This window comes from Bicyclus anynana, chromosome 22 (assembly GCF_947172395.1).
Source record: "Bicyclus anynana chromosome 22, ilBicAnyn1.1, whole genome shotgun sequence".
Taxonomy (NCBI): domain Eukaryota; kingdom Metazoa; phylum Arthropoda; class Insecta; order Lepidoptera; family Nymphalidae; genus Bicyclus; species Bicyclus anynana.
Genome location: NC_069104.1, coordinates 3,074,871 through 3,100,133, shown reverse-complemented (window position 1 = coordinate 3,100,133; position 25,263 = coordinate 3,074,871). Strand labels below are relative to the sequence as shown.

At 35.0% G+C, this 25,263-nt stretch overlaps 2 protein-coding genes across 3 annotated transcripts in view; one reads left to right on the top strand and one right to left on the bottom strand.

The window, feature by feature from the left end:
- LOC112044538 (putative glutathione-specific gamma-glutamylcyclotransferase 2) overlaps positions 1-4,820 on the top strand; it is a 29,012-nt gene extending 24,192 nt beyond the window's left edge. Inside the window, exon 3 of the mRNA XM_024080420.2 lies at positions 508-4,820. Within this exon, the coding sequence (XP_023936188.2) occupies positions 508-1,053 (546 nt within the window). The 3' untranslated portion in view covers positions 1,054-4,820. The remainder of the gene's footprint in view (positions 1-507) is intronic.
- Positions 4,821-6,245: 1,425 nt separating this feature from the next.
- The window catches only part of LOC112044537 (fibroblast growth factor receptor homolog 1), a 103,567-nt gene continuing 84,549 nt past the window's right edge, over positions 6,246-25,263 (bottom strand). Inside the window, exons 5-15 of one of the 2 annotated variants that reach the window (XM_024080418.2) lie at positions 24,617-24,919; positions 23,835-24,026; positions 21,536-21,753; positions 20,864-20,999; positions 20,060-20,316; positions 19,420-19,657; positions 18,803-18,992; positions 18,324-18,432; positions 17,809-18,002; positions 15,328-15,465; positions 6,246-14,314 (exon numbers count right to left, since the gene is read on the bottom strand). In XM_024080418.2, the coding sequence (XP_023936186.2) occupies positions 14,110-14,314; positions 15,328-15,465; positions 17,809-18,002; positions 18,324-18,432; positions 18,803-18,992; positions 19,420-19,657; positions 20,060-20,316; positions 20,864-20,999; positions 21,536-21,753; positions 23,835-24,026; positions 24,617-24,919 (2,180 nt within the window). In that variant the 3' untranslated portion in view covers positions 6,246-14,109. Of the gene's footprint in view, positions 14,315-15,327; positions 15,466-17,808; positions 18,003-18,323; positions 18,433-18,802; positions 18,993-19,419; positions 19,658-20,059; positions 20,317-20,863; positions 21,000-21,535; positions 21,754-22,744; positions 22,948-23,834; positions 24,027-24,616; positions 24,920-25,263 lie in introns of both variants that reach the window. The other variant, XM_024080419.2, reaches the window with a different exon arrangement.

Genomic DNA, 25,263 nt, shown 5'->3' with positions numbered 1-25,263 from the left:
CAGACTTAAAGATGAGGATCTACCGAATAAATGTTTAAATGAGAAAAGTTGTTATTCAAAAAACTAAATTAACAAATACGAGTATTTAGCTAATCTAAAAAAATGTCCTTCAATCGATTTTTCAGCCAACCTTCTATTTCGAAATGTGACAATCATAATTAATTTCAAAATCATAACCGACATTAGTCCGAAGTTACAAAAAATATGAAATTGATGGCGTTTCTGAAATTAGTTACGCAACGTTCATGGTTCAATGTCCTGTAATTTGCTGCCGTGGAAAATTCAATTGCGTATAGAATTGCAACAATTCTTTATAATATAATTTCGAATATCTTGAAATATTCGTTAATGACCATAAAATTTGATTTAACCTTTTAAACTTTAATAAATTTTCATGTATAAAGAAACAATTTAAATAAAGATGATCAATCCTTACTAGTTTGTTATCCACAAATGTACCGGAGAGGTCTTCAAATCATTTTTAACGATTTCTTTCTTTCTTTACAGGGCATAACATGGGGTAAAGCCTTCTTAATCGCAGCAGAAGACAACGCCGCTCTACCTTATCTATCAACACGAGAATGCCAATTAGGAGGATATAGGATTTACACAGTCAACTTCCACCCCAAACCACTGTTCCTGCCGTCCACTAGTCATAATTCCATAGACGTAAACCACAACACCATAGACAAGAAAGATGCCCTTCTGTATATAGCAGTCCCGGAAAATAAACATTGGCTTGGTGCAGCACCTTTACCCGAAATCGCTACACAGATTTTAGAATGCCGTGGTTCGTCTGGTACAAATGTTGAATATCTTCTGAGGTTAGCAGATTTCATGCGGGAAGAGATCCCCGAAGCTTTGGACGAGCATTTGTTCTCCTTGGAAAGACTGGTCAAGAAGTTTGCGGCAGACATGAAGATATGCCTGAACACTCTAATGGGTGAGGTTGAGAAAGCAGAAGAAAGCAAACCAGAAGCCAAAGCAGTTGTTCCCTCCTTCCAATTCGCGTCACGGATTCCTGACAAGAAATTACGTTGCGTCAACATGTGATTTCCGATCGTCGCATAGAAAGATGGCGATCTTAGAATCTACAGGGAGCTTTGTGATTTAGAGTTGCCTTTATTTACTATTACCAAAGCAGCTAGATGTAGCTACTTGACAAGACTGTGAAATGGATTATCGAGCTGGATTTTCTTGTCAAAAAGTGATACGAATGTTGACGATGATCCGAAAATCTTTTCACGGCATATCTCATTTTTCTGATAATGCTTTTGCGTCTAAAATATTATAATCTAAGGCACATGTTATATTTGTACTGCAGGACGGTCTTTGATATTTCCCTTGAATGGATTCAACATCTCTACTTTAACTGACCAAAAGTAAGGTGGTGACTTAATTTGACTGTGACAAAAGTAATTTGACTGACCCCATATAACTTGATAGGCTCATAATAACGCTGCAAATTAAACAATGCTGATTGAATATTGCTGACCTTAATATTAAAATAAGATATATTTTAGGTTAGAATTACTTAAATTTACCTTACTTCACTAAACTATATACGCTAGTTTAACTTTTGTGCTGTTTCATAACTCGTCAGTGAATGATTTGAATTCGTCTATATCTCTCTCTGCGTATATTATCGTGTTAGACAGAGCGAGATAGAGGCGAATTCGTAATATGTTATAAAAACTTAGTTACAGTAGATATATCTCTAGTGGATCGTCTTTGCTGGCGAAGACGTAGATGATAGTGGAGTTTCGTAAAATATGACAGAAACATAATGCGCTTTTTCTGTTTAAACCATTTTTTTACATAATATTGAAATATAGAAACGGTTGATACTCGCATGGTTTTTAATGTACGAGTTGGAACCCATACTGGGTTTTTAACTCCGAACCAAATAACACGAGTTGCATCCATGTTTCTATTTCATAATTACGCTTATTTTCATTTCTTAACAGTAATATGGCATTTCCTCGCATGAAAAGTATCCTTCGTGAGGAATCCTATATGAGATTTTGCGAATTTTAAACTCGAATTTTATAAGAATGAACATACGGGTAAGTTTTAGAGATTATACTATAGTCTGGCAAGTGCGTTAATAACACTCCTATGATATGCGGGCGACAGGGGGGAAATACTGCGCAGGTATGAAATCGTGCGTGTGGGGAAGTGACGTGGCGTTACTCGTGGGTATTTCATTAATCGCTACACGCCCCCCGGCCCGCGCGAAATATCGAACGAAGTTGCCAAGCTATATATCATTATGGAAATAATATTTTAGTTGACTATTAGTTAGTGGCTCAAATTACAAGAGCTAAAGCAGCAGGGCTATTCTATAACGATGTTTGTATATTCGAATTCATCGCTATCTTTTTCTTTCTATAGTGCTAGACAGAGAGAGATAGATCTTGGAACTAGCACTTGCGGGTTATACAAAATATCGATACTGAATAGTCCTGCAGCAAGTAGTTGACAACAGTCCCATGATATGCGGGCGACGGGAGGGGAATGACTGCGCGGGTAAGCAGTCGTGCGCGCGCATCGCTACCTCCCCTCCCGGCCCCCGCGGACCATCGAGTGTTACGAACGAATTTGCCAAGCTATAGCATTGTATAGTGCTTTTGTTATCATAAAATGTTATAATAATTATGTTATATTTATTATTTAATAACAAAGGCCTAAGCATTAATTATTCTCATCTATTGTTCGTTCATTTGTTTCAAAATAGTCATCTCTGTTATGATTTAGTATGGACACAGTTTGATAACATGCCGTAGCGTATATTAATAAACTACAAGCCCTTGAAAAAATAACGCCTGACTATATACCTTACACCAAGAAATTGTAACGCCTAGACGGCCTCCGTGGCGCAGTGGTATACGCGGTGGATTTACAAGACGGAGGTCCTGGGTTCGATCCCCGGCTGGGCAGATTGAGATTTTCTTAATTTGTCCAGGTCTGGCTGGTGGGAGGCTTCGGACGTGGCTAGTTACCCCCCTTCCGGCAAAGACGTACCGCCAAGCGATTAAGCGTTCCGGTACGATGCCGTGTAGAAACCGAAAGGGGTGTGGATTTTCATCCTCCTAACAAGTTAGCCCGCTTCCATCTTAGACTGCATCATCACTTACCATCAGGTGAGATTGTAGTCAAGGGCTAACTTGTAAAGAATAAAAAAAAAACGCCAGCTACTCACGATCAGGTTTACCGTCAAGTCTGCAGGAGGCTTATGTAGACTACAAACCTAAGGTTTAAACGACGAACTGTACAATTAAAACAGTGTGTAGGCAAATCTGAAACTGCACAGTGAAACTGAAAATGTGAAATCCAATTGAAATATCATTAGATAAAAGTACAGTTACCCTGAAGGTCTGTAGCCCACATTAGCAATGTGAGCAGTGAAAGAATATTTAATTATTATTTTCTCTGCCACATTCTTAAGTGTGTCCTGTAGACTTGACGGCAAAGGGGAATGTCCACCAGCCCATACAACGTTGGCCCAAGAAACCCAGTTACGCCCCCCCCCCCCCCATAAAAGTATATGGAGATGATAATATGATGTATAAATAAGGATTTGGTTAAATATTTTTTTAGTTTTATGTAAAGTGGGGGGCGGGGACGAAAGGTCTGGGCCGGGAATGGACATTCCATTGAGTGAAGGACGTAAGATTAAAAGTAAAACTTTTATTTTATATTATTCCATTTGTAAAAAGATCTATATCTCTTTAACTAAAACATACGTAACGTATCTAAACCACAGATAAGATAGTCTAATGACAAATCGGTATATTCAGTTGCTTCTACTGTGATAAACACTGATACTTGTATAATTAAAATACTAATTAAATTGTTAATTAAACAATTATAACGTTACACAATACCTGCTTTTGGTTAACATTAATATACTCAGAGGCACAATTATCCGCCCACTATAGTATACACGCGTCATATTAAAGAGGGCAGATAATTGTGCCTCTGAGTATATAATGATGTTTAACATGCTATCATCATGATAATTTATTATCAGCCAACCATTGACTGTTGTTCATTCACTGTTTAATTTTTTAATTAATTAAATATCACGTGTCTCAAACGGTGAAGGAAAAACATCGTGAGGAATTTTAACTTGAGACTTGAATTGAATTGAATTGAATTGAATTGAGACTCGAGCTCAGCAGCGAGCCGAATATGGGTTGATGATGATGAACCATTCACTGCTGCACATGCCTTGATTTCCAACATCACGATCTTTTGCCGCTAGCATACCTCCCTGTAACACACTTGATGTTATCAGTCCACCTACTGGGGTTTGACTAACCAACAACTTAAACAGTATGAAAACATTTAAAACTCCCACTAGGCACACAGATAAGTTAGTAGCACTTTAATGACAAAATATTGACAATATTATTGTAAGCAACTTTATATTTGACAAACTAAATCAATTTACACTGACTGACTGAATACACAGACTTATATATTTGGTTTCTTCTCAAATACTACTGAAGTACTGTTTTTTAATGACAAAAATGACGAAGTATTACATTACGATACTTAGAATAATTAAGGTTACCTATTTTAAAATGTGATTTTTTAATTGTATCAAGATGTTTTATTTTTTAATTTGTTAAATTAAAAATCTTTCTGTAATAAATAATAACAAATAAATATAAGTCTAATTATGTATTGACAATGTACCAACTAATGTATAGATGGTATGTTTAGATTTTTTATGACATTTTGTATAACAGCAAAAGAAATACAATCACGAATAATGTCGAATACAGAACAATAAAATTGATTCGAAAAATGTATTAGGTCTTTTTACTTACCTTATTCATTAAATAATTTCTATATAAACCAAGATAGAATACCTAAAGCCCCCATTCGCACGAGAGTTTTTTTAAAAAGCGTTCATATAGCAGTGAATGCTCGAAAAAAACGTCGTGTTTTAAAAACGCTATCGTGTTATCATATACTTGGGAATGAATTTGTTGTATTTGAACGTTTTTTAACGTCCGTTAAAAAAAACTGCTCTTAGGCCGTTTTTAAAATATGGCGGTAAGAGCGGCGACGATATGAGTTGAAACTTGGATTGAACACGTCGAAATTGACAATTTTCATTATAGTCCAGTAATTTTAGGCATTTTAAACTCCAATTTGGGGAAAAATTTCTACTGAGCAGAATTTTTGTATTCGCGTCGCGAAATATTTGCAAAAAAACTGATTTTCGTGACCTTTTGACGTTTGTAACTTATTTAACCGGCACGATATCGATGTTGATTTTTATTTATTTATTTATTTGTAACTAACAGCGTTTTAACAAAATATGTACAAAAAATATAAAATAAACAATAATAAGGCCACATACAGTTACAAAGAAAGTTGGTTGCAATATTAAGTAGGTATAACAAGTGAAAATGAAAAATAATTTTTAAAAGAAATGATTGTGAATAGAAAAATATTATTAAATTAATCACATATTAGAAAAATAGTACAAAATTTATTTAAAAATTCGCAAGTTGAATGTAAGTGTATGAGCGTAAGAGTGTGTGTGTAAGTCGATGTGTGCGTGTGTGTGCGTGTGTATAAGAGCATGAGCGTGTGTGTAGGTGTGAGAATTGGTGCATAAATCAGTTAAGTTTATTGAGTTTGGTATGTGTTTTTCTGATAGCGTTTGTTCATTGAGGTGTTATTGTCTTCGGTGTAAAGTGATAATTTCTTTTTTTAACTGTGATTTAGATAAATAAAAAAGATCTAAATGGGAGTAAATCTTATTATATTTTCGAGATAGTCGTACCAAAATTGCGTTTTGGCCATAGTTAGAGTTAGATTTAGGTGCAATTAGTAAGCGAGTGTGCCGGGGCCTAAACGACGAAGCATTTAACGAGAGAGCTGACAGTAAGCTAGGACAGTCAATACGGCCAGTCAAGATAGCTTGCAACAGAAGAATGTCACTCTGATTTCTTCTTTGCTCCAGGGTGTCTATTTTATAGTGCGCACAAGCTTCTTCATAATTGTTAAATCGCCTGTAGTCTTTTTCATTTTTCATATCTTTAGAATTACACCGTAATCTTTATTACGGAGTTATTACCTATACAAAAATTCAGTTTAGTGAGTAGGATTTTTTCCCCAAATATAACCTATATTACTGGACTAATAAAACAGGAAAATTGTCTAACCTCTAACACTTTTTGCGAACCTACGAACGATGGACAGGTGAAATAAAAGAAAAAAAATATCTGCACAATAATTTTATTCACCACGAACGAGTCTCAATACAACATTAATACATCATGCTTCATTAAAATAAACTCAAATATACAAACAAGATATAACAAATACTGCTCCGTCAGTGGAACTTGCAAATTATATTTTGCATAAAACATACGTTTTTTTTATGATATTCAAACAAAAATTGTACTTTTCATTTTCGAATAATTGTTCCTGAATAATATTTTAAGGTAAAGACAGTAGTTGTAAGACTTCACATCGCAGGAGCGCTATTTGGTTTTGGCACAGAATACTCTAACGCCGGCCACACACTGTCAAGCATATCATCAAGTCTGTCGCACACACTTAGGCCTAGTTCGGACTACGTAACTTTAGTATTTTAGTTGATTACGAACGATGTTTGGGCGGTAAATCCAAAAATTATTTGTATACGACTAAAATACTAAAATAGTCCGAATTAGGCCTTAGGGATGTGGGTAGTAAAAAAAAACCGAAGCTATACCTACGTACCCATAACGATATTTCGATATTTATCTATTCACTACCCAAATCTTAAAACGCTGCAGACTTGACCGTGTGTGGCTAGCGTAACGTCCAATACGGAAAAAAAATTAACATTTAATTTTTATGGTTTCTGATGTCTTTGCAAACTCGGAGGATTGTTGCTCCTCAGTAGATAGGTACGTACCTATTGAGTTAGGAGTTATTTTTTGTTGGACTAAGTTACGGTGTAATTACCTTTGCCTGAAAAAAATCAATTCTCCGAGAATTTCAAGAACTTAAATTGCCAAGAAACCGTGTAGCAGCTTTAAAAATAGTAATTTAATACTTAAACTAATCTTTGCAGTTGTAAATGGTAGGTATTATGTAATAATTATGCTCAGTAAACTATTTTTACATTTCAAATATTTACAATTTTTAACTAAGATATTTTTAGAGTACAGTTAAATTTAAATTATTGTTTAACTAAATACTAGTTAAGTACAGTGTTTATTATGGATTTTCAAAAAAAAATTGTGTGGTAATAAGCAGGTGCGGCAGATAAATATATAAAAAAGACTAGACATTTTTTAAAAAGTAATGCATATTCAACGTCACATTTAACAGAAAATGGGAATAAAAAATCAATTGATTGATATTAATTTGTGCTTGCAATACTTATTATTAAAGTTAAAAGGACTACCTATTTTCGTGCAGATTAATGGCTCCTCTACACCACAAGTCAGTCCTGAAGAAACTATAAAACTTTATTGAACGGACGGTTGAAAGTCCTGGATCTTTAAAAAATCCCTATCTTCCAAAGCCACCATGGTCCAGATTCCTATGGTAATAGCATAGTTTTTTATAGCAATAATGCTCCATTGATCATCCATGGTGCTGGATGGTGTAGAGGAGCCATTACAAACTAGTTATTTTCGAGTTGAACGGATTAGTACTATGGATGCAAATTCTTGTTGAAACACTTATAAATAAATATAGTATTTAACCTACCAGTTAATAATAGTATTACAGCAATAATACTTTTATAATAAATCGATTGCTAAACTTTGGCTCTACGAATTACTCACTTTATTTACAAAAACTTTTGCAATATCGCAAATAAAATTTTATAATTATGCATTGTACTTAGCTACTACTTTGTGATGCATTTTTGGTATGCAAAAATAATAAATAACTAGATAAACAAAAATACATACATACTAAAGTACTTACAAAAAATACTTACATACTAAGGTACTCCATATTTGAACGCCAAATATTTTTATAAAAAAAAAACTAAAATAAACAAAATAATAATAATTAACAAAAAATAGCAAACATACAAAAAATATCTACCTTTTAATATTGCAAAAAAAAACATTTTGCATGCAGTCTTCAAATAAACTTCATTACTTAAAAAATAAATGTTTCTTACATATAAATAATAATTATAATTAATTAATAAAAGTGTAAACTTGTTGATAGTTGAACTTATCAATTATAAATTAAATATTTTCCTACAGATTGTCAAAATTCTCTCAGGTAATAAAAAAAACTTATAAATAAAACATGCACATTCACGACATTCAGTCAAAATAAATACATAAAGACATTATAATACTATTCAACTCATTTGTTTAACTAAATACATATCTACATAATACATAGCAAACAATACGTTTGCAAGACTACTTGTTGAGTCTGTTCTAATAAATTACTAAGGTGGGAAAATATTGACATGTCACATCTAACTTATTTTAATTTTGTAGACATAAAATGACTAATTAGCCCGCCATTGGACCAGCGTGGTGGGTCTAAGCTCCATATCCACTCGTATAAGAAGGCCTGGCCTTTAAAATTGGATTATAATGATCTTATGATGATGATTTACTAAAAACTATTATTTTTTGTCGTAATTCAATTTACATGTAGCCCCATCTATTATTTTAACGCGATGTATTCAAGACAGCTGAATCATCAACTCTCAAGCTCTTTTCATTTTCAAGATTTGTAAGAGAAGGCATTTCTTCTTTTTTCAAGTAAATACAGCACTTTATCAACTGAGTTTTTAGGACTTAATTTTATTACAGAGACATAGGAAAAAGATTGTTGGCCCTAACTCTCTTAATCTCTCACTTGATAATGCGCTTACTACAGCACATAATTCATTAATTACCTAATATGTGTTCTTAGGTAACTGAACATAATAAATTGTAATCCATCAGCTCGTTCACATAGATAGTTTGTAAGTTTTTCGTTACAGTTAAATTATCAAACGTCGAATTATTTTCAGTTCAATCGAAAATTAAGGCACTTATTTCACTTCCAAGAGTTCTGAGAGAAGGTAAAAAAGTAAGTTCTCTTGAGTAATTCTTAATACTCGTACATCTATACTAATATTATAAAGAGGTAAAGTTTGTAAGTTTGTAAGTTTGTCACATTTTTTAAATGGGGTAATCTTCGGAACTACTGGTCCGATTTTAAAAATTCTTTCACCAGTAGAATGCTACATTATCGGGGAGTGCTATAGGCTATATTTTATATTGGTATCATATATATTAGCCGAGTTATCACAGTTTTTGTCATACAGGTCGGACCGAAAATCCTCTTAGGCAGACTTAATCGCATGCGCTGCCTTAACCATTGTGTAAAATTGAAATTAATGTATGGAGGCTTTATGTATCTTTAAAAGTTCTACAAAAAAGTCCGCGACACCATATACCTATCTTCTATAAATTAGCAGATATAGTACCTTTTGTGTTTTAAAAATTATTAATTTTATATACTTAGGTTTGCGTCATTATTTATGCTACTTAACTTAAATCCTTATCAAAATAAATTATTTAATAATCACAAGGATGTTATGGAGATAAGATTTGCCCTTTACAGTATGTTAATTAGTTAAATAGTTTCGGAGATAATACAAAATTTCTAAAAGGCGGAATGCCGCTTATGTTTAAGCGCCAACCGCCAAATTAAGTTGAACCTTCCTCTATAGGTTTCTACGTATTTTATAGGGATCAGCATTTTTGGTTACTAAACTCTATGTAGGCGTTTTATCCATTTACCAATAGATGGCGTTGAGCAAAAACACCATATTTTTGTACGGCGCTAGGGAGATTTATGCCGACTACATGATTCTCGAAATTGATTGTTCATACATTGGTGATGGTGGTGAAAATTTACTTAGATTTTGGCAAGTCGATGTTAATTATTAATGATTATGTTCTACTTCTAGGCAGTAGGCACGTACCACGTAGGTAGTTAAAGTTAGCTAGGTACTGTTTGTCTGACTCTGTAGTCTGTCTATTTACGTATTTGCTTTTAGATTTAGAAATAGAGATTAGAGACATACTTTAAGTTTTAATTTATAGTTTAGATACGTCGTACTTTCTTTGTTTAGGTTCAGGTAATCAGGTTTAAACTTTAAATTCAAATAAATAATTTGTAATTTTATTTTATTCGTTTCGTTTCGACTTTCGACTTTCGTCATACGTATTTCGTGTAATTAGTTATTATTTCGTTTTATGGTATTATTTCGATTGTTGTGTATATAAATTAATTAAAACTTAGTAAGTGTAATTATAGTGTTTTGTGTTAACTTAATTTTGTAAAAGATATATATACGTAGTCTATACTAATATTATAAAGAGGTAAAGTTTGTAAGTTTGTCACATTTTTTAAATGGGGTAATCTTCGGAACTACTGGTCCGATTTTAAAAATTCTTTTACCAGTAGAATGCTACATTATCGGGGAGTGCTATAGGTTATATTTTATATTGGTATCATATATATTAGCCGAGTTATCACAGTTTTTGTCATACAGGTCGGACTGAAAATCCTCTTAAACAGACTTATTCGCATGCGCTGCCTTAACTATTGTGTAAAATTGAAATTAATGTATGGAGACTTTATGTCTTTAAAAGTTCTACAAAAAAGTCCGCGACACCATATATCTATCTTCTATATATTAGCAGATATAGTACCTTTTGTGTTTTAAAAATTATTAATTTTATATACTTAGGTTTACGTTATTATTTATACAACTAAACTTTAATCCTTATTAAAATAAATTATTTAATAACCACAAGGATATTATGGAGATAAGATTTGCCCTTTACAGAATGTTAATTACTTAAATAGTTTCGGAGATAATACAAAATTTCTAAAAGACGCAGAAATTCCGCTATATGACGCCCCGCGCTTTCATTTATGTAGTTCCCGTGTGAATATGGGGATCAAACATAGCCTATGACACTCGCAAATAACGTAGCTTTCTATTGGTAAAACAATTTTCCAAATCGGTCCAGTAGATCCAGAGATTACCTCCTACAACCACACAAACTTCACCTCTTTATATTATTAGCATAGAAGTCTCTATTTCCCTTGGTCATACCACCACTCTCGAAGGGCTGCACCGATTTTGCTAAGGGTAGGAGTAAGATAGAGAATTTGTAGAGTAGGGTAGTGTACGGGTAGGGAAGCAGTAGGGCCGGGGTAGAGGTAGGGTAGGGGTAGGGTAGAGGTAAGGGTAGGATAAGGAAGTGGTAGGGTAGGAGGCGTGAGATAAGGGTACGGGTGGGATAGGGGTAGGAAAGGGATAGGGTACGGGGAGGGTAGGGGTAGGGTGGGGGTAGGGTGTAGGTAAGGTAGGGGTAGGGTAGAGGTACGGGTTGGGTAGGGTAGGGGTAGGATTGGGGTAGTGGTAGGGTAGGGGTAGGGTAGGGTAGAGGTAGTAGTAAAGTTGACAACGAACTTTACGCGGACGAAGTCGCGGGCGTCCGCTAGTATGTTATAAATTACTAAGTAATATTTTTACGCTATATTTGCATCTACATTCTAATTATAATTGATAACTAGGTACATTTTGTACAAGAATTTTAAGAACTATTTTTTACAAAGTAATAGTCAGGGATCCGTAGAACATTTTTTACATCTGATTACTAACAAGTTAATTTTTCGTGGCTAGCTTCGTCTCGATGAGACGAATAACTTTTAAAATACGAAAATTCTTGATTCTGGTAGCTAACTGAGTTACCAGGAAATGAAAATTTCTGAGCGTCGGAAAGAGATAATGTACCATTGCAAATAAAAAGTTGATCGTCATCGAGATGAAGGTAGGTACCTACTCACCAAAAATAATATAACCTAATATGTAATTAATAAATTAATTAATTAAACAAATAAAAAAACCCGACTGCATAAAGTAAAAAAAAACTGAAAAGAAAAAAAACAAGCTCAGTCGAGAAGTGTAGAAAGCAATTAGAAAACAGTCGGGACCTTAGATATTGGATAGAATGATTTTCTTCTACATTATTTAATAGGTCTATTTTATAACTTCACTTCACCAACCTGCTCGCACCTATAGTCATCCGCCTCGCGTATTTTGTATAGACAACTAATAAATAACGTTTTTCTAATTGTAGTTTTTTTAAAACATGGCCATGATATACCATTTTAGAATCCTCACAAAAAGCTCTTGAATTTGATACCCATACTGCAATATCAGAAAAAAAAAAATTTTTCACCTCGAGTCTCACAGTCGTCTTGTTATTTTTTTTTACTTTCCTATCTAAGAACACTTGGGTTATTGAGACAAATCTAACGATATCCTAATTACGTAAATCAGTGGTTTGGAAGATATGAGGTAATAATAAATATTACATACATACATACAAGATACGCGCGAAAAACATAACCCTTCTTGCAGTCGGGTAAAATTAGTTAGCTAATGAATCCCTTAGTTATATATTTGAAGAATGTTTTAGAAGATTATGGCAAAATTATGACCCGACTCCAGACGGCATGCTGATTGCTGATATCGTACAACGTCTTGCAGAGACTGGGTAATTATGCGCTTTGAACGCTAAATACCTACTACTCGCTGCATACCTACCTCACGAATAGCTACTACAGAATGACCTGTAATTAAGGGCTGCCAACATTAACTTTTCGTGTAATAATTATAGACAAGAAATTTTCTTTAGAATAAAAAAAAAATAATTGTAAAGAGGCTTCACTTCTATATTATTAGATAATGTTGATAATAATTGGTTGAAAACTTAACATTAAAGTTACGAGGGTTCCAAACGCGCCTTGGTCCGAGAAGAGTTTCGATTTTATTGCGTTTATTATAAAGACAGAAGCTTACCTACTTTAGAAGTTAGATATAAGTTAGAGAGTTTCTTTTTCGCATTAGTGAGTTACTATTAGTTAGGTTTGAAAGAAATTTGAGCACGTAGCCCTGTGGTCAGACCAAATCCGCGCCACTTTCGACACCAAGGTACACGAGGCTCTGCAAGTCACGAAAAGCCGAGCCACATGGCGCGACATCGTCAATCGTCATCGTCGCGAAGAAAGAAGAAGAGGAGTCACGACCCTCAGTAATGAGGAATACAACGCAAGGAAGGAAGAAAGAAACTGTCGCTCAAGAAACTCTTTGTGTAACAAGGAGGAAAAGAGTTTAATTAGAATTAATTAAAAATTCACCACATTTCATCCAGCCGTTTAAACAGACGTACGTTAGTCAACGGTACCATTACTAATTTCAATATTTATTTCAGGCAAAATGCTCAAAGACATTTGAAGTGTCCCAGCTCCTTGATATTTGATATTAAATTTCCAGTTTTACACTGTACTTACATTTAAATATCATCGAATTTAATTATAAGTTTTGTTTTATAACACTTTTTGTGGTGATTTTGTAGGCATGTAACATATGTAAAGTATCAAATTACTGGATTGTTACTTGTATGTTATCATGAGAGTGTTTATGGATAAAAAACTATTAGTTGCAGTAGACCAAGGGAAAATCCTATTAATATTATAAACGCGAAAGTTTGTATTGATGTTTGGATGTATGTTTGGCTGATTGTTACTCTTTAACGTCGCTACTACTAAAGCGATTTGGCTGAAATTTGGAATGAAAATAGATTTTACAGTGGATTAACACATAGGCTACTTTTTATCCCGAAAAAATCTATGGTTTCCCGAGATTGATACTGATGATTTTGATGTTATGAATGTTTGTTACTCTTTCACGCCTGGACTACTGAACCGAATTAGCTGAAATTTGGTATAAAGATATGTTATAGTCTGGATTAAACACATAGGCTACTTTTTACCCCGGAAAAATCCATGATTCCCGAGGAATTTTTGAAAAACTAAATTCGTCCGTCCACGCGGACGAAGTCGCGGGTGTCCGCTAGTCTTACATAAAAGTCATTTAGGTAGGTACCTACTTCTTTTAAATAGTTGAACTATCCATGTATTTTAAGATCGAATTTTTATTAATTCAATTAAGGCACTTATCACTTCCAAGATTTCTAAGAGAAGATAATCAAAGTTTATTCTCTATAGCATATTATACAACAGTCATAAGAAAAGTTTTTATTTTATAAACGGGAATTCACTGTCACTCTCGTCCCCTGACCCGTCGTAACTGGACGGGGGGGTGTCGAGCTGCGGGAGGCCAAGGTCCAGGTACTCCTGGTTGGCGGTGACGGTGAGGATCTTGTCCAGGTCCTCCACCAGCTCGGTGAAAGACGGCCGGTCGCCGGGGGAGAAGGACCAGCACTCGCGCATTAGCATGTATCTGTAAGAGAATAAAGGGTAGTTTTAATTTTATTAAATTAAAAGGTAGTTGGCTTAAATAATAAGAGAGACGCGTATTGTGAGGAGGTTCCTTATTCTGGAGCCCTGAATTTGCACCTGTTGCTTGGGCACTCAAATGTCCCGCAGCGGGAGGGTTATCTTTTTTACAAATTGTGTTTTGTATTATATTTTGAATATGTCGGCGAATGAGTTATTTGAGACTGAGGCTACTCCGTTATCAGAAGTGGAATTTAGTCATAACCCCGTTAAATGTATAACATTGTTAAAAATAAAAAAAAATAATAATAACAAATGAAAGTGATTCATATCTAATAGGTACTATACTACAGCCTTTCTTGATGAGTTCTGTTTACCAACAAACAAATTAAAAGTGAGGGTATAAATCACTAGTCATTTCACACCTTCTAATAATTATAATTAACTTGTTCTTAAATTAATGAAAATAAATTTGATTAATAATCTATAATAATTAGATATGGTTAATATATTTTATATAACATTTTATAAATAAACCAGACATAGTTTAAAATAAAGAAGTTATGAAATGACATGCGTTTCCTACCTTCATTTCTAATTTATTTGTTGGTAAACAGTACTCATCAATAAAGGCTGTAGTATGGGCAGTGAGTTCTAAATGGTGCCCATGAAGGCTTTTATTTATTTTATTTGTATCTATTGTATTCGCGACGATATCTTACTAATGGTGTCGTATATCTAGGCTTAAGTGGCAATGGGCGGGGCACATAGTGCGAAGAGCCGATGGACGTTGGGGTCCCAAAGTGCTGGAATGGCGACCCCGCACTAGTAAGCGCAGTGTTGGCCGACCCCCCACCAGGTGGACTGACGACATCAAGCGAGTCGCAGGGATTCGCTGGATGCAGGTGGCTCAGTATCGTGATGTTTGGAAGTCCCTACAAAAGGCCTATGTCCTGCAGTGGACGTCCATCGGCTGATATGATGATGATGATGATGATGATGATGATCTAAGCTTACATTTCTAGACTGCAGCAAGGCGGTTTCTCCATCCTGTGTCCCGCGCTGAGGTGCTGGTACATGTACTGGCCCGGCACCGTGGGGTACGGCGTACCCCCCAGCGTCATGATCTCCCACAGCAGCACACCGAACGACCAGCTGGAATTAAACAAACATCTGTAAGTATATTCATCACCTCGTCCAAATTCCTCAGTGCCTGACGACAGGTCTTCGAACAGTGTGTGTTGCCATGACCTACGAATCCGAGACTTAGTCGTTAACTATGGACCTCTTTTTTTTTATTTTTTTCTTTACAAGTTAGCCCTTAAACACAACAATAATTCTAATGATGCCTTTACGTCAATATAATGTCAGTTTATGTCAAAGATAAGTAAAATAATAAATTGCAAAAACAATTAGTCATTAATATGGTGTATTTGTATAGTATTAATATAGTCTTGAAATCAATTGGAATTGGTTTATTCATCAAGGTACTCTTTGATGGAGTAGTATGCTTTGTTTATTAAAAAATTCTTTAATTGTTTCTAAAACCTTTCCAAGTTTTAATTATTTTTTATATTAAATGTCAGCTTATTGTAAATATTTATTGATTGGCAAAATACACTTTTCCGAAACTGTGCTGATTTTGCAGCTTGTCCACACTCCTTTCGGTTTCTACACGACATCGTACCGGAACGCTATATCGCTTGGCGGTACGTCTTTGTCGGTAGGGTGGTAACTAGCCACAGCCGAAGCCTCCCACCAGCCAGACCTGGACCAATTAAGAAAACCTCAATCGGCCCAGCCGGGGATCGAACCCAGGACCTCCGTCTTGTAAATCCACCGCACTTACCACTGCGCCACGGAGGCCGTAAATTTCAGACCTCTCTGAAAGTTCAAAGTAACTGAGCGGATGATCACACAGCGGGCGATGGAACGAGCTATGTTAGGAGTATCTCTGCGTGATCGAATCAGAAATGAGGAGATCCGCAGAAGAACCAAAGTCACCGACATAGCTCAACGAGTTGCGAAGCTGAAGTGGCAATGGGCGGGGCACATAGTGCGAAGAGCCGATGGACGTTGGGGTCCCAAAGTGCTGGAATGGCGACCCCGCACTAGTAAGCGCAGTGTTGGCCGACCCCCCACCAGGTGGACTGACGACATCAAGCGAGTCGCAGGGATTCGCTGGATGCAGGCGGCTCAGTATCGTGATGTTTGGAAGTCCCTACAAAAGGCCTATGTCCTGCAGTGGACGTCCATCGGCTGATATGATGATGATGATGATGATGAGCGGATGATTCTCTATTTTGAATCAAAAATGGAGCAAATAAGTACTAAAGATAATAATAATTATATAACTCCTGCATAAATGTTAAGAGCAGAAACTCAGGAATGTTGTTTGGCGGCTAAAACAGCGATACGGGTACCTAACGAAGAACCTATCTACTTAAAAGTTATAGCGGTAGGTACCTACTGTAATCATCATCATCATCATCATCATATCAGCCGATGGGCGTCCACTGCAGGACATAGACCTTTTGTAGGGACTTCCAAACATCACGATCCTCAGCAGCCTGCATCCAGCGAACCCCGCGATTCGTTTGATGTCATCAGTCCACATTGGGACCGCAACTTCTACTATCTACCCACCTACTGTACTGATACCTACCTATAACCTACTTACTCGTATGTAAAATATCTGAAAATTTATGGGAATTCTTGATTATTGAGCGAAGAGACATTGATCTAGAATCCCCATCAATTGATTCTATTGTTTAACACGCTCTGCTTAATTATCTAGAATCCCTATCGATTTTGATCCAGAATCCCGATTTTTGACACTCAATTTCCCTGCTTACTTTCCTGGCTACTTCCTACGCCACTCGGGCAGTATCTCGTATAAGCGTCATGCAAACTTGACGGTTTTGATCTGGAGTGACAGGCATAATGATATAGTGTAATATTAAGTAGAAACGTAATAATAAGTACGACCCAGTGTCAGTTCTTGAAAATAGAAGTGGGACCTCTACTGGGACCGAACGATTATCACTGACAGGTATATTGTTGCTAATAGACCTGATATAGTGCTAGTCGATCGGTCAGTGCGTCGTGCAATAATTGTTGATATTACTGTTTTACATGAAGATAATCTAGTTAAAACTGAAAAGGAAAAAGTATGAAGATATGTTGGATCAACAATAATTGTTCCGGTAGTTATGTCAGTCAACGGTCTTATAGCAAAAGCTTCGACCAACACCTTAAGAAGCTTTCGCTTAACTGCTGGATCAAGGAGCGAATACAGAAGGCAGTGATTCTTGAGACGGCGCGTATTGTGAGGAGGTTCCTCACTCTGGAGCACTGACCGCCGGTTGCTTGGACACTCAAATGTCCCACAGCAGGGGGGTTGATTAGTTTTATAAATTTTTAATAATGTTTTGTAATAAAATTGTTTTTTTTTTGTATTAAAGATAGAGATTATAAAAAAAAGTAGAAAGAACTTACACATCAGTCTGCGTGGTGAACACTTTGTGGTACAGCGACTCGGGAGCCATCCACCGCACGGGCAGGCGGCCCTCAGTCTTCTTCCGGTAGTAGTCGTTGCTGTGGACGTCCTTCGCTAGACCGAAGTCCGCTATCTTGAGGACACAGTCGTCCGACACGAGGACGTTGCGAGCGGCGAGATCACGATGTATACACTAAAACAAAAATCAAAGTAAAAATCGTTATTTTTATTCAACAGAAACCCAAAAAGGATGAAGAAACACAAGACTCAATGTGTAATAGAGATGTCGATCAAAGAAAACGATTTATTCAATAGAAACCTTAAAGGACAAAGTAACACAAGGTTAGATAATAATTTAATCGTAAAGTAATGGTTACAAAAAATAAAATGAAATCTATTTCAAATGACATACCTTCTGTGAAAATCAGAGTGTTTTAAACAAACAAAAAAGTGAGATGAAACAGTCAGACATAGTGTAATAAATATTACAATGATTTAAAAAAGCATTACTCACTCTTCTAGATGCTAAATACTCCATTCCTCGCGCTACTTGGTATGAAAATGACACTAAATCCTTTTGTGTTAGCGTTTTCTTTACTTTATCTTCTGCATCTGATTCGTACCTAGAAAAAAAATTTATTAATTTTGGAACTAATCAAAAAATCCAGTGATTCTGCTTCAGCTAAGATTAATCGTGATTTAGTTGTACTAGATAGCTAAATTTAAATTTCAAATTCAAATTATTAGACTTAAAAGTATTAATACAATAAAAGAATGTATCATGTACATGTTTACAAGATACGCGCGAAAAACATAACCTTTCTTGACAAAAAAAAAATAAGTTGTACCCAGCAATTGAGCTAAAATATTTTAAAAAGATTATATGTTATAATTTTCGGATGTCATCTTGGACGGAAATTACAATATATATAGCTGTAATACTATCAAAAACTTACGAGTAAATTTAGAATTTTTGGACGAATATAATTTTACCTATTTCCTGGCCTATGGTTTCTTAGAAATTCTCGTAAGTTGCCATTTGGTGCGTATTCGACGATGACATAAAGTGGTCCATCTTGAGTACAGCATCCCAACAAATTAATGATGTTGACATGCTTGCCAATCATCTTCATCATCTCCATTTCTGACACCAGCGCCATCATTTCCGCGTCTGTGTGACCCTCTGGAATGATAAAAAATCTCTCATTAGATTTTATTTTTCTCTTATATTAGTGATCCAAGCCCCAACAGAAACATTCAATAAATTCAATTATTTATTAATTAAAATATAAATTAACTTATTTATTAATATTTCATAGTGTCTGCCTAAAATTCCGTTTTTTCTAATTTGCTTATATTTGATAGAATGAAGCCAATTAGAAAAATAGAAAGCAATTATTATCAGCATGAGAATACCTCAAGACAATCCTTAAACAAATCGCGGGTTAACCATGAATAGATAAATAACAGACTAAACAGATGTATTAATTATTGTTCCGTTTTTAGCTGCTCCTCTTTTATTGTTTTTTTTTCAAAGTACAATCCTTTCTGCTCATTTATTTTTCTTACACTTATATTTAACTTTAACAGTATTAAAATAATAACAATACCTTTCAACATCTTAACAGCTACAACAGACTGTAATCCAGGTTTAACAATTCCGACGCATTCCGCTTTCACAACCTTTCCGAATTCTCCCTCTCCGAGCACCTTGCCTATACTGAGAGATTCCCGAGGAACCTCCCAATCTATGTCCACCGGCAGTTCGTATTCTGACATCATCATTGAGTCGCAGTTACTCTGTACTTGGGAGAGCTTTTGCTTCTCGATCTTGACAACTGGCATTAGCTGTAATCATACATTTAACTTTAATTGGATGACTAGCTTCTTGGGTCCATGTTTAACTCTATGCTACTTTGAATTTACAGCTATTTTTGTTATATTAATTGATACTTTGAACTGTTTTCGTAGCCATTCCTAACTTGGGTTTTTACATTATCTGTGACTTTTAGGCTTTTAGAGGAGAAGCACTTTTTCTCCAGAAGTCCTTGAAATTGGTAATTGTGCTACAAATTTGTCGACATTTATAAGGTCTTAATGGTTCACTAGTCGTGATGTTCTATAGACTATCCAAGCTATCAAAGCTATCAAAGATGATGTTTACAAATCTCTCATCTATTATATTTTTATGATCTTTTATCTCACAAAATAAAAATCATTATTAAAATTAAATTATTCAGTTACACTTACTAATCCTTCTCCAGTAGTATTTACTGATCCATTCATCTGAGGTTTCTCCACAGTCACTTTCTTGGTCCAATGCGTAACTATCACTGCTCTCGCAGTCTCTATAGCTAATTGCTTCTTGATCTTCTCTTCTTTCAGCCTCTTGAATATCATCACTACTATGATGGCAGCGACGAAGAACATGGCGCCTAACACAGCCGTCAATATGTTTATAAGTAGGCTATGTTTACCATGGTCGAGGGGTTTTGTTTCTGGTAATGCTATAAAAATAAAATAATTAAATTAACGTTGTGGTTTAATGTAATTTTATTTGAGAAGAATAGTGATACCCACTGAGTGAGATTTGAAATTGAAGTTAGTTTATTTCAAGTAAGGTTTACAAGCACTATTGAAACGTCAAGTTTGACTGGTCGTAATAGCACTTCCACCTGCAGTTCAGATTTATAAAACTAAACATGCATAAATTTTATTAAGTAACTCTATTTTCCTGTGACAAGCCTATAAGCCTATTCCCTCCAAGGATAATAATAAATCACTGAGAGTGGTATAGTAGTTAACTATTGGGTTGGCAATTCCTTAACCCTCTGAGAGCGTATTATAAAAAAGGAGGAAAATCCAATCTCATAAAGGACTTCTGTATTTAATGGAGGCGATAGTCTGATAAGTGATACTTAACACTAACTTATGTCCACTTCTAATTTAATGCACATATTAGTTACTACCTACTTTAAATGATCAACATTTGAATGAAGATCAAACAACTATAATGATGGCAATAAACGATATCTGAAAGCGAAATTAACTTACAATCCAGCACTGTAAGATATCCTTTGGCCGTAGTGTTGCCGAGAGAGTTAAGTGCTACACACACGTACCAACCCTCGTGTTCTTTCGTAACATTATAGATGGTCAACTGTTCTGGTTTGTCTGCTGGATTATCACTCTGGAAATTTTAAACATGATTAAGTGCATCCCATGGCGAATAATATCTTGCAACGCTTATTTTCTACACGCTTAACCAATACATAAAATATATTGTTTTCTACAGAAAACTGACATATTATTTTTAAGGCAAGTGTTAATACATGCAGCATGCAATAATTGCTATTTTCTTTATAGAATTAACTGGATCAGACCGGGTAAAGAGCATTGTAGTTTGTTCTAAAATTTTATTTACAGTAAAATCCTCGTAAAGTCAATAGTTATAGACAAGTTATCCCTTGACTGCGATCACACCTGATGTTAAGTGATGATGCAGATAGATAAGATGGAATCGGGCTTACTAGGAAGAGGCACAAGTTTAATCTATCCGTTCCTCCGATGCCTTCTACGCGACAACGTATCGGAACGCTCAATCGCTTGACAATACGTTCTTAGAAGTCAAAGAACTATCAAAGCGCTTGATTCTGAAGATTATTATATAAAACTAAACATGCAGTTACACACAACAAAACCAACTGTTAGTGACACAACCCTCACCGTAACAAATTTAGTTAGATCTTCGTAAACAACGGACTCCTTCGAAGAGGGGTCTGTGGTGGTCTCATTATATATGTACTCGTTTTTATTGAAGTACATCCAGTAAATGTATGGATGGAGGTCTGTGAGGAATTCGCAGGTGAACACCGCAGTGGAGCCGACCACTTTGGTCTGGTTCACAGCTGCTACGGTTAGGACGGGCTTGGCGTATAGACGCTCTATAAAGAAACACATATACCGATTAATTAAAGCTTCCTTATTGGATATTTATATGTAGCTACAAAACGTAAACGCTGAAAGTATAGTCAATCTATTCCGGGAATTCAATTATGTTTTGTATATGGTGGTAAAATTACAGACCAATCGCATTTGTGTGTATAAACTGAACATTTGTTTTATTGAAGAAAGTTTGTCAGCTTATTGCGAGCTACAGACTTTAGTTAAAAATGCGCATCCGTGAATAAGCAAATCTGAAACTGTACAGATTTTGCTAATGCTTTTGATTGAAATTTTGATTAGATAAAACTGTACGTCTGTAGCCAGCATTACACACCAATTTGTAGTCTGTCAACTGTCTAAACGCTGGTCTGTACACCTTACCACTAAATCCACAAACCAAATGCAGACTTACAAAATAAGACAAACTATACCTTTAATTTTAAAGTTAAATTAAATAAGTAGTAGTAATAATACCGATGTTAAACATATTAAAAGACATAAAAACATCGGTATCAAGGTACAAGCCTATTGATACATTTTACTAAAATACTCGTGTAAATAAACATTAACCATCACCAATTATTTAACCTCCACCCTCCACCAATATGTACAATACTTTATGAACGAAAATTATTGTGCGTTTTTTTATGAAACAAGTAAATTTTTAAAGTGTGATAATTTTCAATACTGTGATTTTGATTGTGAAATTAAAATTAATATGAAATTGTGTGAGCAATTCATGTAAAGTAATCAAGTTCTAATTAGAAGAAACCACTTATGTGATAGAAACAACTCAATTTGAAATATAACATTACATTGAAATACCAATACAATATTTAAAATGAATAGATAAAAATTAAAATATTGGAATACCTAATAGAGAAAGCCTACTTTCCGAAACAGTTAAAGTTTATTTTTGCATGAATTGCCATTTTTCCACCACCGCAACCAAGTTACCAACCGTCACCTAAGTTCAATACAAATAAACACCTCAATAGTGTCTCCTATAGGAGCAGCTGCATCACTCGGTCCAACTTCCGTGTCTTTAACGGTGTAGTTTGTAGGCCTGAGCCAGTATAGGAAAGGTTCCAAATCAGAAACAGGTGGGCAGGTCATCGTGACAGTTTCATTGACAAGCACTGTGAGATTCCCTGGATGACCCTCCTTTATATATGGCTTAGATGGATAGCGTTCTAAAGCAACATAGTTTATTTCAGTGTTTTTTTTTTAATTTCTTCATTAAAATGAGCAAATGAAATAATTTCAGATTATGGTGAATTACCTACTTATTGATTATTATTATGCTACAGTTTAGAATAATTCCATTTAACTGTCACATATGACATTAATAATCATTGATCTATGTAAACAAAATCAATAATCAACTAATCTAAATTTCACAATGAATTATTCAGCTGTGAAATTTTCAGTCCACGTAACAAATAAGTAACTGTACTAAAACCACAAAAGTGGTTTTGATTTTGCAAAAAATTTTGCAATTTTGCAATTTGCCATAGTTTTTGCAAAAAATCTACAAATATCTAATTGATATGATTATTTTTTTTTCATTGATTGAATGATTCTTTAGCTCCCTGTTATTGAAATATTGTTTGAGAACTGTCTTGCAAAATAAAATCAAACAAATCAGTTTTACATTCGCAGTTGTAAATGCTGAACGAAGATTTGTATCTTTGCAAATACTCAAACTTTTATGTCAAGTATCTTATAACTCGTATGCTGAGTACCCACTTATTCAAACTGTACATTTACAATATTTTTAAGGGCCATTAACACAAATAAATCACTACACTGCAAAAAAGCAGATGACAAAGCAAAAGAAATAAATAGTTGAAGAACGTTTACTTAAGCAGCACTTAGTGTTTTTTTTTGAGATTTTATACTCTATCATTTAGCAATTTGACAGTAGTGTTGTACAACTTGATGTTTTTATATATTGACATAATAGACTTGATGACTAGCATTTGGATGTTACGCCTAAAGTTAAGGGAATACAAGTATGTATGATGATGGAAGGCCCTTGCGTTGAATGTGAGTCAAAAATTAACGGTATAAAGTTTACCTTGTATATGTAGTGTGTAAGTATGTTCAACACATCCCAATTCATTACACACTTTGCAGGTATAGTTTCCGTTATCGGCTTTCGTTAGTTCGTCGATTGCCATAGACCATTTGCCGTATGAAGGTTTGAAGAAACTCCTCGATATCGGTGTACCGTTATTTTTGTACCAGGTGATGTTCGGCATAGGATTACCTGCGAATGTTTACATTGTAATAAAGTTGAGGTTATTTTCGTGTGCCACGTATTACCAACCAATGTTTAAATTTAGAACTTTTATTTACGAGTATACGTCGAGTTTTACTTTCATGTAAGCTTTTCGAAATGCATCTACATTAAAGTCTATTTTATAAGAACTATCGTGAAATTTATTTATTATTGATTATAAATTAATATTGTCGTCAGCATTATCAATACATACATCAATGAAAAAATTTGCCATGTTCAGCTAAAAGAAATTCTCAAAAATAATCTACAAAATAAATTCTACAAACTCGACCTTGGCATTCATTCTATAAGAAAGAAAGATGATACGCCCGAAGTTGGTTCGTGACGCCAAATGCAACGCCTCATCATTTGTATGCGTACAGTTGGGTGTTCGATCAAGAATTACAAAGTGCACGTAAATACGATAACACAAGTTTATATAAATAATATTATACTGATATCTCCGACATTAAAACAACCTAGGAATGAGTTGAGGTGCCACGTAAAAATAGCTTAACTTGAATATCTAAGATTCCGCAGTTCCAAATAGAAGAAAAATAAAATAACACTTTTCATACCTTCAGCTGCACATTTAAAACGTATAGAGCTTCCCGCAGGCTTCATTTCCATCTTAAACAATTTTGTGGGATGTTTGAACTTCGGGGCATATTTTGATTTAGTAACATCTACATGGCCGTAATTGAGATGTTCTTTCTCATTTTTGTCGTCAATATCATCGTCCTTGGCAACGTCGTACTCCTTGTACTTGAGTCTAGGATCTGTCGCGTTCTCTTCGATTGTGTTGTTCTCAACTAGTGGAGCGGAATGTTGGGAAAGTATTTCAGGCATCGGCTTAAGCACGTCGACATCTGATTGATATTCTGCAAATACAAAATAATTTTAAATATCTCTATAAAATAATGATCCATGAAGTGACGGGGCTTTCTTCAAGGACGAATTCACGTATCAGCTTATTACATACATGGCTCGCGTTTCAAATTCTTCTACATTTATCTTATTAGTTATAGATATTCTCTTTTGGGATCGCAGAATTATTTAGCCTCGCGAAAAATAAGAAAGAGTTTACGAAGCTGACTGCCAACCTTCGCTAGTCGGAGTGACACTCATTGAAGAAGAATTCTCCTTCTGAATAACATTTGCTATGGATGTAGAAGTAAGATGACAGAACGAACGCATTTGTATGTGTAAACTAAAGGTACCTCTG